General features: G+C 41.5%; 1 protein-coding gene across 7 annotated transcripts in view; it reads left to right on the top strand.

The window, feature by feature from the left end:
• Positions 1-1341: 1341 nt before the first annotated feature.
• Positions 1342-12998, top strand: part of ppp1r12a (protein phosphatase 1, regulatory subunit 12A) — a 52110-nt gene continuing 40453 nt past the window's right edge. For 6 of the 7 annotated variants that reach the window (XM_034225867.1, XM_034225869.1, XM_034225870.1 and 3 more), the window contains exon 1: positions 1342-1677. In XM_034225867.1, the coding sequence (XP_034081758.1) occupies positions 1441-1677 (237 nt within the window). In that variant the 5' untranslated portion in view covers positions 1342-1440. The remainder of the gene's footprint in view (positions 1678-12998) is intronic. The other variant, XM_034225872.1, reaches the window with a different exon arrangement.

Consider the following 12998-nt stretch of genomic DNA (forward strand, 5'->3'; position numbering starts at 1 on the left):
TCTGCCAACAATAACACGTGGCGTTGCCAAAATAAAAAACACTTTATGCCTGGCCACCTTGTTTTTACTCCAGGTTGAGTTGGACCACCCCGGTGCTCAAGTCCACTAGAAATTCCCCGCAATTCAAATGTTACCCATCAAATCATTACAGGTACTTTGTGGTAAGAAGGCTCTCCCACAGAGAGTAATGTGTTTTTATTAGGCGTATATTAAACATAATATGACAAAGTTGCAATATAGCAATTTCATTTCCTATTTTCCTATATCTGTTTTATTGTTGCTATTATTGTTTCTTTACGTAAATGTGCTTTTATGTGTCCTGTCTGGGTGTGATATGTGTGTTAATGTATCCTTTTTGATATCAGATTTTGCACATGAAAATAAATACTTTTTTTACATGCAAAAGTAGATCTCTGAAATGGAAAGAAAGAAGATACAGCAAGGCATGTCTATTTGAAAAACCCCGACATAACTAATAAAAAAGCATATTATAGGCAGAAGTGATGCACATTCCTTTGAATCACTAGAAATGATAATGCGATCTAAAAGATTGTGACAGAAACAATAGAAAACATTTGACACAAAAGCAATAACACAATTTGTGATATGGAGATACAGTCTTTAGTTTCTCAACAGTTGTATTTATAATGTTTGGTTTTTACTATGAAAATTAGAGCTTCCTTTATAACATTGTTTGCATTAAATACTGTATAAGAGCGGGTATACAATACATTTGACAGGCTTGATGGAAGAATTAAGAAGGCCTTCATATATTGAGTTTCAGAAAGATAATCTCCACACAGTCAAACATCTCCTGATAAAAGTAAACCATCTCCATGACAACTGAGCAACTCGGAAAGTAGAAAATGAAATTGGACCTTGTGTAGAGATTGTGGGCAGCTATTGATATATTGTATATGATAGCAGATGTTATTATTAGGAGAAGCCTGCTGATATGCGTTGCTTTAGTTATATCACAGATGTAGTAAACATGTTATGGTTGAACTGAGGGTGAACTTTTATTATGTACCCCCAGTAATATCAACAATAGCCTATAAAAAGGAGCAGATAGGAGATGGTACAAATATTTGAAACTGTATGTAACAGTGCCTCCCTCTCTACAATAGCAAGCTAGCTAAATATTATGTAATATATATTTTTCAAGTACCCTTGTCTTCTTTGGTGTACACCGTACGGTCCATAAGGGATTACCCTGCTGCTCACTCTCCCTTCATAATCTGTTGATGATGACGTTATACTGCAGCTCCTGAGCTCCAGATCTCGCGAGATTATGGGAAACAATCCAGACGCCCTCTCTCTCTCTCGGTTTCCCCCTCCTCCCCAGCCCTCCCTTCCCACGCCCCAGTGCGCTGTGGGATAGTGGCACTATAAAGTATATCCTCTCTCGGAGAAAGATAAGAAGCCCGAGACAGGAGGGGGATGAAGATGGCGGACGCCAAGCAGAAGAGGAATGAGCAGTTAAAGCGCTGGCTGGGCTCGGAAACGGACCAGGAGCCTCCTGTTCTGAAAAAGAAGAAGACGAAGGTGAAGTTCGATGATGGCGCCGTGTTTCTGGCTGCCTGCTCAAGCGGCGATACCGAGGAGGTGCTCCGAATGCTTGACCGGGGCGCTGACATCAACTACGCCAATGTAGACGGTCTCACCGCCCTCCACCAGGTTAGTGGTAGCCTGCTGTATGTGTCAACGTCATTCACTGGCCCTGCCGATACTATAAAGACATACATATCGTTTTGCTGCTAGCAACTGCTTGCTCTGGAACACCTGTCAAATGGAAGCCATTCTCATCCAGTTGTTTACCTACCTAGCACGTCCTTTTCGACGCAGAGCAACGTTATAGATGACCACAGGGCTACTCTGTGAGCTTGGTTGTGGGATTTCTAAAGTCATAACAGTACTAACTGTGTATGCAGTTTTCAGAGTGCAATCGACAGTAAGCAACAAAGTTAAACGCTTCGCTTTCAGAACTACTTTTGCCCCAGTAAACTTGCCGGAGCTATTATATCCCCAGTCGGTGGGGGCAGTCTAATTGCTGTACTGCTGCACTTCAGATTGCAACGTTGTGTTATTTATGTTGTAAATTGTATGGTTCATTGATATTGTTGGCTAAAACTAATTTCGGGTGCTACGATCCTGTCATGCTATGAGTTCAACGCAAATGTTGTCATTGATTGAGACACTGGTCCAAACAAAAATGAATTCCAGAACGATGGCTATTACCTGGCTAGCAGTAAAAGTGGTTTTGTTGATAAACCCTCCACCGCGACTGCGGCTAATCTCTGGAGGAAGCATAAGCTAACTAGCGTTGGATGCTTACAACGTCATTCGATTACAGTCTTATTTTATCCTTTCACAGCCTTTACTGTATGCGACATTTACGTTATATAAACACTGTGGACAACAGGGTATGGTATATGACTTCAAATGTCATTAAGTTGTTCATTATTTTAGAAGAGTATGAGCCAAGCGGAATGTATGCTAACGCTTCATTAGCAGGGCAAGCTAGCTGTCGATAGCTGTTTTGGAGATTTAGCCCAGGTTAATTCATTCGTTAGCTGGCTTGAGAAGCGACGTCAGCGATTATCGTTTTGTCTCCAAGTTTAACATTCTGTGACATTATAGTTTGTGGTGTTACGAGAACATATGAGTGCCAAATACGTTGCTATTTGGCTGGAATGTCAGCAGCTAAGCTAACTATTTGCCCGCTGCCTACGGTAGCTGCGTTTACTAGCCTCTACTTTCAAAGCCGACTAATGAAAATGGCAGCCTGTCTGGGCTTTCGTAAGTCAGTTACACCGTGTGTGAGTCAGATACACCTAGTTTTAAAATGCCTGTCCATGGATAGGATTATTATGGTTTATAGAAGGTGCAGTAAACGTTTCATAAAGAAGAGTCCTGATGTGGCCAAGTTGCATTCAGTGATGTGTACTACTGTACATACAACAGAGTAGCTTGACATAATTGTAATTGAAGTCATTATGAACAAGTCAGTTTAGTTAGGAATTCCTGTATTGTCTACTACTTGATTCTTTATATGCTTTTCTCTAGATGTGAGCTATTCTCTCTACCATTTACTGTTAAATAATTGGTATTATCCAGGAAACTATTACTGTACTGTTATTACATTTAGTGACAGTTGTTATACTTTAAATATATAAGTATAGTATATCAACACTATCAGCATTTATATAAATACACATTTGAAAGGGATCTTTTAACTTGTATCTGGGGGCACAGGCTACATAGCTGCTTTTATTATGAACAAATCTAAGTTCCAGTTATTGCAAGATTACATGTATTCCACATGTACCACATTCCCACAGTTAAGAAACTTCCTCCCCCTATTTATTTGCATAGCAAGTGCTTGAATGATCGTATAATTAATTAAAGGTTATTATTTCCAATTCATATTAAATGCTTTTTTATAGATTTCTAGTGATGTCACCTTATGACTCATTTCTAAATGTCCAGTGTAATGCTAAGAGCGCCACCTTGCTAGACTTTGTTACACCTAATACAAGTTTAAAAGCCACATTTCTGAGATGGTTCATCATAAGCTTTATCTTTAGTTAGTGAGTTGATCTGTATTTTTCTCAGTTTGCTTTTTAATGTTGTTGTTAAATCAACCATCATTTGTGCTCAGTCAGCTATAATGAAACTTTGAATAAGCATGGCCCCCCCATGCAAACTCATTGGGTGGAAACACTGCCTTTTTTTGGGCTGATGTCCAGGGATGAGCTAGAGTGAGGAAATAATTTGCAGTGCCGCTCTTCAGACCTAACCATCTCTGGAGACAAGTAGCTGCCTTGTGTGTTTTTGTTGTAGGCCAGCTTGTAAACCTGGGGTTTTGAGATCTAATAAAAACAATTGTAGAAGATGAGGGGTATCTGTTTAAAGTCCTTATCCAGAATGTCGTCAAGGTAGTGATAGTTTCCAAAAATTCAAGGTGAAGAGAAGGACAGTCAGAGGAGATGGACAGTCAGGCATGCATGGGATGTCTTTTATGATAACTTTGTTGTGCTTTTTTAAATTTAAATACAGATCATAACATTCATAACACGTTTTTAATTGGATCATTTTTTGGTCATTTAAAGTGAACTGCCCTATTCGGTTGTACGACTGACCTCCTGCTTTGTTGTGAAGTGTGTCATGTTGTTGCATGAGGACTCACCCCACTCTGGGTGCAGCGCTATCACTCCCAGTGCTAGTGACCGGTGCAGGGTTATAAATAACCAGCGCCACCAATTCTCCTAACTGGGTTTCAAGAGATGATACTAAGTTTGGGTATGACTCAGAGTCTGTAGCTCTGCTTTGTAGTCCTGCCCTGGCATAAGCTCACAATAAGGCCAGAGGTTGTTCCTTTATGCGATTCATGGTCCTTCTGTCACTGGAAAAATGACTTGTTTCAGAAGGACCCGTAAACATGTTCCCGTCTGTTGTTGTCTCTACGATGTGATTCATGATTGTCATTACAGGCCCCCTTGCACATATGGACGCTGTGAGGGATGAGGTTTGGAGAATTCACCAATAATAATCTGTGACTTCACCACTCTTTGATCGAGTTAAGAGTGCGGCTTTATATAGCTTTTTGTCATTTCCAAATCAAATGTCCCTTTTGTGATGTGATTGACTGAGACAGATTGGTCCTCCCAAATACAAACTGCATGCACTGGACGGTAAAGAGTATACAAGTGAATGACGGGTTCAGTAGACAAGTGGAGACTCCAGATCTCGTAGGCTAAACTCGTCTCAGAGAGTAGCATTCCTAGTCCTGTCGTGCTAGCCCATGCATTCCTCACATGACAGTCGCTGGAAACCATGGCAAAGAGAGAGCAGAGCAGACATTCCTCAGCTGTCACCTCAACCCCTCCCCTCAAGTCCTTCTCTCTCTGGCTTGCCTCTCCCCATACAATGCCAAGGCCCAGCTGACTGTTGCCCACTGAACTCCATCAAGGCAATTAGTCCGGAGGTAACCAGGGCTTGTCGCTTCACACAAGAACATCTCCACAATGACCCTCACCTGAACTTTTTGTCTTTAGCATGCATGGCCTTTGCTGATCCCCCACGCCCAAGGTGACAAGACTCAGCCCAGCTTAACAAGTCAGAGTAGGGTATTACAATGCCTTTGCTCTGTTGACATTACACACCCTCATTATGGCCCTGAAGTCTATGAACATTATCTCGCACTGTCTCCATAACGACGACTCGGCGAAGGTTGCTAGTCACTTGTGTTGGTGGATTTGCATGTACAGAGTGGGAGTTGCATAACACTGAGCAGAGAAAGAGTCTTTGGCAGCGCTCAGCAGTTTGAAATGAGAATCAGTTTCATGAATTTAGCAATGGAATAATTCTAGAGCATGTGGTGGAAGATGGTGAGGTGGCTGTGTTTCTTCTTTTTTACAGACCAGCATCAGTCATATTAGCACATTACATAATTGCTGTGGATCTCTCATTACAGCCCCAACCCTGAGATTCTCAGCTGTGCCTGAGGATCGCAGTTGGCCAGTGAGAGGAGCAAAAGCAAGTGCGTTTGACCTTTTACCCTGTTGAGGGCATAATGGCACCCTCGTACAGTCCCCAAACCTCCTGTCTTTCTGCCTGAGGGAGAAAATCCCTCTATCTCATGTGCTAAGGCCCCTTGGCTGAGACAAGCATCACGTTGCACCACCGATCTTACCTGTTTCTCTCACCTGTTTTGCTAGCCCATACAACAGGTTAGTGATTTATCAAAAAAGGCTTAATCCACAAAAACAAATCTTACAGCTGCCTGCTGAATAACTCCCAGATTCGATGACTTAAAGATTACCGAAGATTACATTTTTTGAGGGTGAGATGTAATACACACAAGGCTCTTATCATCTTGTGGGGTTTATAAGGGTGTATAGCATGTGGGCCAACATGAACCCAGATGATGAAGAAATGCTCTTTTGCATGAAGATTTGAATGGGAATCCTGCTGATATTTGGACATTTACATAAAGTATTAATATACTGAATTGCAGTCTTTCAGTCAATATGTTATCCATTGTTCAAGTGTCATGACGTTGTTGTGTACAGGTGACTTGCAACCAGGATGCTTTCAAGATTCAGAGAAGACTGTGTGGATCCAGCATGCCTGCTTCTTTTGTTGGATGTATGCAAAGAAAACCAGTACCTCAGCTGCTGCTTCTATGCTCTAACTAGCTGAAGAGTAATTGCAGGTAGATTACCTTTTTTAAAGTCAACTTGAAAAGGTAAACTGCATTTAAAATAATGGCTTAATAAAATGTAAATGACTCTAGGCTGTAACAAGATCTCGCTGCCCGAATACCTGAAGGCAGTACGAGCGTTAGATATCAGTCTGCTTTAGAAGATGTCTGCTTTCACATCTCTTTTCTTGCAAAAGGTTTCTGGGGTCTTTGTTATGGTTGAAGGCCATCTTACAGTAGCAGCTAGTTACTCATGCATTTCTAACCTATTGCAGAATACATTAAAATGCAAGTTAATAATTCATGCTGTGGAATATAGACCGTCTAGATTTGATCGTTCTTTGTTTAGTTAGCTGCCAGTCCTCCATGCAAATTATTAGCAAGTGTCACCTCATGCTGTAGTTATTGTTTAGACAGGAGATTGTGCATCATTAATGACATTAGTTTCATATTTCAATTCTAAAAGCAGGAGCCTACACTGACTCATGTCATTTGGTTGTTTTCAATGCAAACTGGAATAGAATAATTTGTATTCAGATACTTTGTGCACTTACTTATTCTAATGAATGATCCACTCCCCAAACAGCATCACAGCTTTGTAGCTTCAGTAGTGGAAACATTATTTCATCAAGCGTTTGAGAACCTAAACAGGTCTTGCAGAAGTAAGTTGTAACCTATCAAATGAGATCAGACGGATGGCAGGAGCAACATTATGAAAACATGTCTGGATCAATATGGATTAAAGCAACTGAAGAAACAGTAAGATGGAGAGGGGAGTTTGATTAAGGAATGTTATATTCGATGTTCTGCCAGTATCAGCCATTTTACGTTTGAACAACAATCAGTGTTTGTGACCAGTACTGAAGTGCTAAAATGTGTGTTGAACACAGCAAGCACCCGTGGGTGTCATGTCCCTGTGAGCTGCTTTGGGTGTTTGGAGGCAGTGCATTTGTCTGTAGATTCACGAATAGGAGATGAGCATGATGTCCTCAATCTCCTTCTTACGTAACAGTATCATCTTACATAAGTAAAAATGAATTCCGGTCTGCAGTGAATCACTGTAGCACCATTGTATCTTCGGTATGCCGCATGACAGATGTTACGTTTAGAATTGGAGCCCGAGAACATGTATATTACCTGAGTATAATTAGCAGGTTGAGCTGGCCCGCGCAGTTTCATTCAGCTTTCACCAACCCCAGAATCAGCAGCAGGAAGTTCTTGTGGTGTTGTGCGCGCCAATGCTTCGCAACATGCCTGGTCATCTGCTGATTGTGACGCGTTGGTGTTTTCTTTTACAATCACGATGAGAACATGTATATGACTTTTGAAAATAGGTAGCCACAGTGTAGACAAAACGGGATGAAAGGATAATCTAATGTCTTGCAGTGGAGTTGATTTGTAGTATTTATAATATAAATCAAATGTTCATATTTAGGTCCAATGTATTCGACTCGTAACCCGAACACAAAGAGTATAAAGCCACTGAACTGTGACACGTTACATGGATACATGAGTATTGTGTCTTGAGTGAGGTGATGTACGATCTCATATGTATTTTCTTTCTGTTTGCTCAGAAACTAAACATGAAGCTGCCGTTCACAGGAAGGACGGTACTGTAGATCACCTCTGAAATTAAAATCATGCATACCTCAGTTGATTCTGGTCTGCATACGTCTTCTATTCAACTCTATATGACACTGCTGTGATAACGCATAGCAGGGATAAAATGCCAAAGGCATCCCCACCAGAGGATCTGGAGCAGTAAGGGTTCTCTGAAGTATGTCAGACGAGCGTTGCTGCAGGTTGGAACTGGTTCACCTGGGGTCGTATGGAGAATTCCTCGGAAGAGAAAACCTGCTGCCACGTATATGATCTGTGCTGACTTGATGGCAAATCTATGGATTTAAACTTGACCTTGCCCAAAAGCACATTGTTGGGTAGTTTTTTTTATTATCAATATCCCACTTACCTTTTTAGCCAGATGGAATTGACTACATTCATTCACAAAACATTTCTGTTGAATGTGTTTTGTTAATGGCCACTATTTATACCCAAACATAATATTTTAGTCATTATCGTGGCAAGGTTCATGTTGTTGAGAATGAAAATGCAAGCATAATTGCCTGTGAGACTTTTAAAATGAACCTGCGATGTGGCTTAACAGATAAATGCCCACCACTTGCTTTGCTGTCTACCCCCACTTTTTCAAGCCGTGCATAGTATTGAGCTGCCGTGAAATGTTTGTGGGATGACTTCAGCTTGTTTTTCCTCCCACCCCGTGGCACACAGTGTCTGTCTTCTACTTCCGCCAGGTCTTCTTGAAACCGTACTGCTGTTGTTTGCTTGGCGGCAGTCACATGTCTCACGCTGAGTGTTTTTTATGAGCTTTTGAACTGGAAACACCTGGTCACAGAATTCCTCATTGTCTTACAGAGCAGCAAGTACAATTAAGTCACAGAGCGCATCCATTTGTTGTCTGTGGAAGGGTGAGGTTACATTCTTTGCATTCTCAAAATGGCTGCATATTCAGCTGACGAAATAAGGGTATAGAGGTGAACACGGAGATTTGCCCATTACACACGTGTACATGTTGTGTTATTGTTAATACACAACGTTTTTATTAGGGATGGCATGAGCTCATTGTTGCTTCCACCTAGCATGGATATCACCTGTAAACCTAATATTTTACTGACGCAACATTGGCTTTCAAAAGCAAATTCAGCTGACAAGCTTTTACATTGCTGCATCTCCAACTGTAAGGCTCGCTCTTTATACCTGATTGGCATTGATTTGTGTTAGCGCTGAGCCAGGAGTGGACATAAGATTGAATGAACCTGCTGCTTTCCATGATGCTACCCCATTAGTGTTCTTGTGAATAAGCGCATGCGAGTGATACTCTTCCTGCAGATAAATAGCAGTGTCAGTAAAAGGGCCTGGACCATGACAGTCGGAGTACCTTGGCTCATGATTCAAACAGCCTTACATAAGTATAGCCTCTTTGTTAGCTTGTGCTTTTTTCTATTAGTATGTCTGTTTTTTATGTTTGAATAATCCACATTGTTTTAAACCTTGCGGCCAAATGTCCCTCGAAAAACATTAAGATTTACTGGCTAGGTACAAATGTGTGTCTTTTACTAAACTCAACGTTTCTTGTTGGTGCCAGACTAGATTTTGTTGATAGAATATAATATTCATGAGAACTCTTAACAATATACTCTTGATACAAGATATGAACTCACTATTTGATTGAAATCAGGCCTAGTGGAATTAAAAAGCCTTTTGTTTATCAAAGTGAGGCTCTACAAATCTTACAAAACCAATTGGAAAATAAGATGCAGTGAAATGAATGTATTTACAGTGCCCTCAAACAATATTTGATCACCATGTTTTATAGAGCATTAATGTCAGGTCACTGATTCCAATCAAGCTGAGACGTTAATATGCAAATGAATAATGAATGAACCACAACCATTTGTGCTAAAACAGTCAATGTACAATCCTCAAGGTCTAGGCCCCTGGTTGTTTCATAATTGATTGAATTTATACTTGGATTATCTGATGCAGGGAAAAAGGAAAACCTGTTGGAAAACCTTTGTTTCCAGCATGGCTCACAGATGTAGTAAGACAAAGGAAAATACTTGGCATTCAACGTAAAACATTTATACAAAAACAATCACCACCATTTCAGATGAATAACAATTTTGAACATGTTAAATGTACATGTTTGAATTTTGCTCCACTGTGCAGGACTCTTATTTAGTGATGCATCATAGTTTTCTGTCTCCTATCAGAGTTTACTGACTGACAAAGTTTGTGCAACATCATTTGTCATCTCTCGGCCACTCTGTTAGATTTAAAAACGCTGACATTGATCATTAAAGGTGGGGTAGGTCATTTTGGAGAAACCAGCTCGAGTGCGCTCGAATTTGAAAATACACAGCCGGAACAAATCTGCCACTTCCTTACAGAGCCTCTCCTCCAACACACAGGAACGCGCACATGACCAATGAGGGCACGAGATAAGTTTGTGCACAGATGGAAGGCTGACAGGCAGGTAGGCCATCCAGTTACTTTAGCCGGGCCGGCTCAAATGATTAGTCGTGCTTTTTACAGCGCCACGGCTTCCACAGAGGACTTTTTGTTATGTATTTATTGTCAAAGCATTTAATATATTCATTGCTATCGGGATGTTAAGAGCATTCCATGGAATATAACAAAGTGTTTCTGAAATAAATGACATACCCCACCTTTAATCAATTATGGGTTTTAACCGTCACAAAAGTGAACTTGCCTAATATATATCCATCCATTGTGTGTTGTTCAGGTTGTTGCTCTTGTGCTGTGCGTTTTCAGGCCCAGAGCTCGGGGAGCTCGTCTTTCCTTACTGAGGTAGTGATAGTAGGAGTGGTCTGGGTGTTGGAGATTTCAGGCCAGAGAGGAACAGGAAGTGGCTGTTTATTTTTCTCATTTCCTCTTTGAGGCTCCACTAGTGAGCATGCTTCTTCCACTCCCTCTGCCTTCATATCTGACATTACCCTAACATAGACACATGAACACACATGTAAGATGAAGCTATCTGCACTGCCTGATAATTGACATGAAAACAGGCAAACAAATATGCATCCTAATGTTTTGTGTTGGATGAATTGTCGGCCAGTTACTTATGGAGCAGCCTAATGTCTGTTTTCTAACAGTATATTATCGTCTTTTATTTGAATACAATTTCCCTCCTAGTTGAGTCTTACTCTGGACTGAAGTGTTTTATATAGCTGCACAACAGATGAAAGCAAGAGAAATAACCTTATTGACAAGATACATTTCCAAAATATGAAGTAGATGTACAGGTTTGTTCTGCTTCTTTACATATTAGCACTGTGACTAACGTTCATATCATTTTGTATAGATGAGATAATATAATTGACAGATCTGTATAACTGAGTTTCTGCAGGGAAAAACACCACTTTGATATCAGTTTATTAAAGATGTGTCAATACACTTCTTGGAAAATGAAAAAAACAAAACATAGAAATCTTAGTTGGCTAAGAACAAAACAACCAATTCGTCAACTAAGAAGTGGCAGCCCTATTACATGAGGCAGATGTTAAAGTAGACATTACATTATAATCATTCTATTTTAGTCCAATCAAAACTGTGAAATGAGTCTCCTTTGTGACTGCATACTAGTGGTTCAGCATTTGTTGTGATGCATTGAACTTTTGTGATCCATATTTGTGCTGGTAATGGCTGTAAATGAGTCGAATGCCTGCAGGGCAGACCCTTGCACCCACATACTATCCATTTAACCTCTTTGGCTCAGAGCTTGTTGGCATGAGCGATGGGTGCCAGTACACTGGGGTAAGAGGAGGGGGGTGCACTGTGGACCAAACTCGATGCCTCTTTGGTAGATCGACTGTCAGTGAGTGCTGACTGAGCTTTCTACTTTCCTCAGTATAGTAGCTTCCACATAAGGGTTCTATTATATGGAAATATCAACGGAGGTTGTATTCTCCCATCTCTCCGCGGCTATCTGACCTCTCTTCCCTCCCCGGTGCCCCTTCTCGCCTTTGGACCCCTCACATGGAAACTCATTTGGCTCTCAAGTGGGGCTATTGTTTTGGCATCGAGCAAAGGCCCAAGTGAAACATACAGTTACGATCTTGCCGGCATCCCCCCCCCCCCCCCCCCCCCCCCCCCCCCCTCTTCCTCAATCCTGGTCTGTTTTTTCCATGGGAATCCCAGGGCCATATATGGTCGTCCTCAGTAGCAGCGGCAGCAGTTAGGGCAGTGAAGGCTGTGTGCATGTGTGTAGTCTGGTTACAGCTCCCAACAGGCCTCATCTAGTGGAGGGACCCAGCTGGTCTCCCCGCAGCGCTCTAACCCTCCCCCTCTTACCCTCTGGCCTCATGAACCCTGCCAATAGCACAGGAGCTGCGAGCTCTTTGTCTCAGGCGTAAACACACACAGAGGTACACCTTCTTTTTTTTTTATAGAATGAAAATTCACACTAAAATCTCACACAATTATACATGGACTATTCCTTATTGAATTGCTTTTTTATTAATGAATGTATTTCCACTATGATTATTCTCTTTTTTACCACATCTCTCATTGTCTGGGCTGATCAGTCTATTGCACACACACACACACACACACACACACACACACACATGCAAAGGCAGACAAATAACGCACTCATACTTACATGCAGGCGGTAAGAAGGAATTCCTTTTGTGGAAGTGGCTGCGCGCCTCTGAGCTGATGACGTAGCCCATAGGAGGGGCCAAAGCGCTGATGCCTGAAGCCCCAAGGCTAGGAGTATTACTTATCTGGGAATTTCTCCACTGGTATGCTAGTCCAGGGCCTCACTGCTTACTGGTTCAGGTGGTTGCAGATAGAGTTGTACTAGTACAAGAAGGGGGAAACGAGTAAAGTACAAGTGAAGAGAGAGAGAGAGAGAGATGCCAGTTTTGAGCTCTAGAAGACGCTATTGTTTTGTAAACATGGGTGCTTTCAATGGGAGAAAACTGCTCTTTCCATTTAGAGGAAAGACAAAATTAGCTTTGTTGTAAGCGCACATTCTGAAAGCCCACAAGCTTCTTTTTTCCCCTCCATTTTGTACATGCAATGTTTGAGAAACATTACACCACAATGCCTAGATAATGTTTTGGCTTTCCTGACAGATACTAGAGGATTTCAGCCCTCATCCATCTCAACACAGCCGTTTCACTCCCCCCACATCCCCCAGAGAATACAACTGGAGAGGGCTTATTGAAAGCACCAGGTGATAGCAAGG

Source organism: Gymnodraco acuticeps, unplaced genomic scaffold, assembly GCF_902827175.1.
Source record: "Gymnodraco acuticeps unplaced genomic scaffold, fGymAcu1.1, whole genome shotgun sequence".
Classification (NCBI taxonomy): Eukaryota; Metazoa; Chordata; class Actinopteri; order Perciformes; family Bathydraconidae; genus Gymnodraco; species Gymnodraco acuticeps.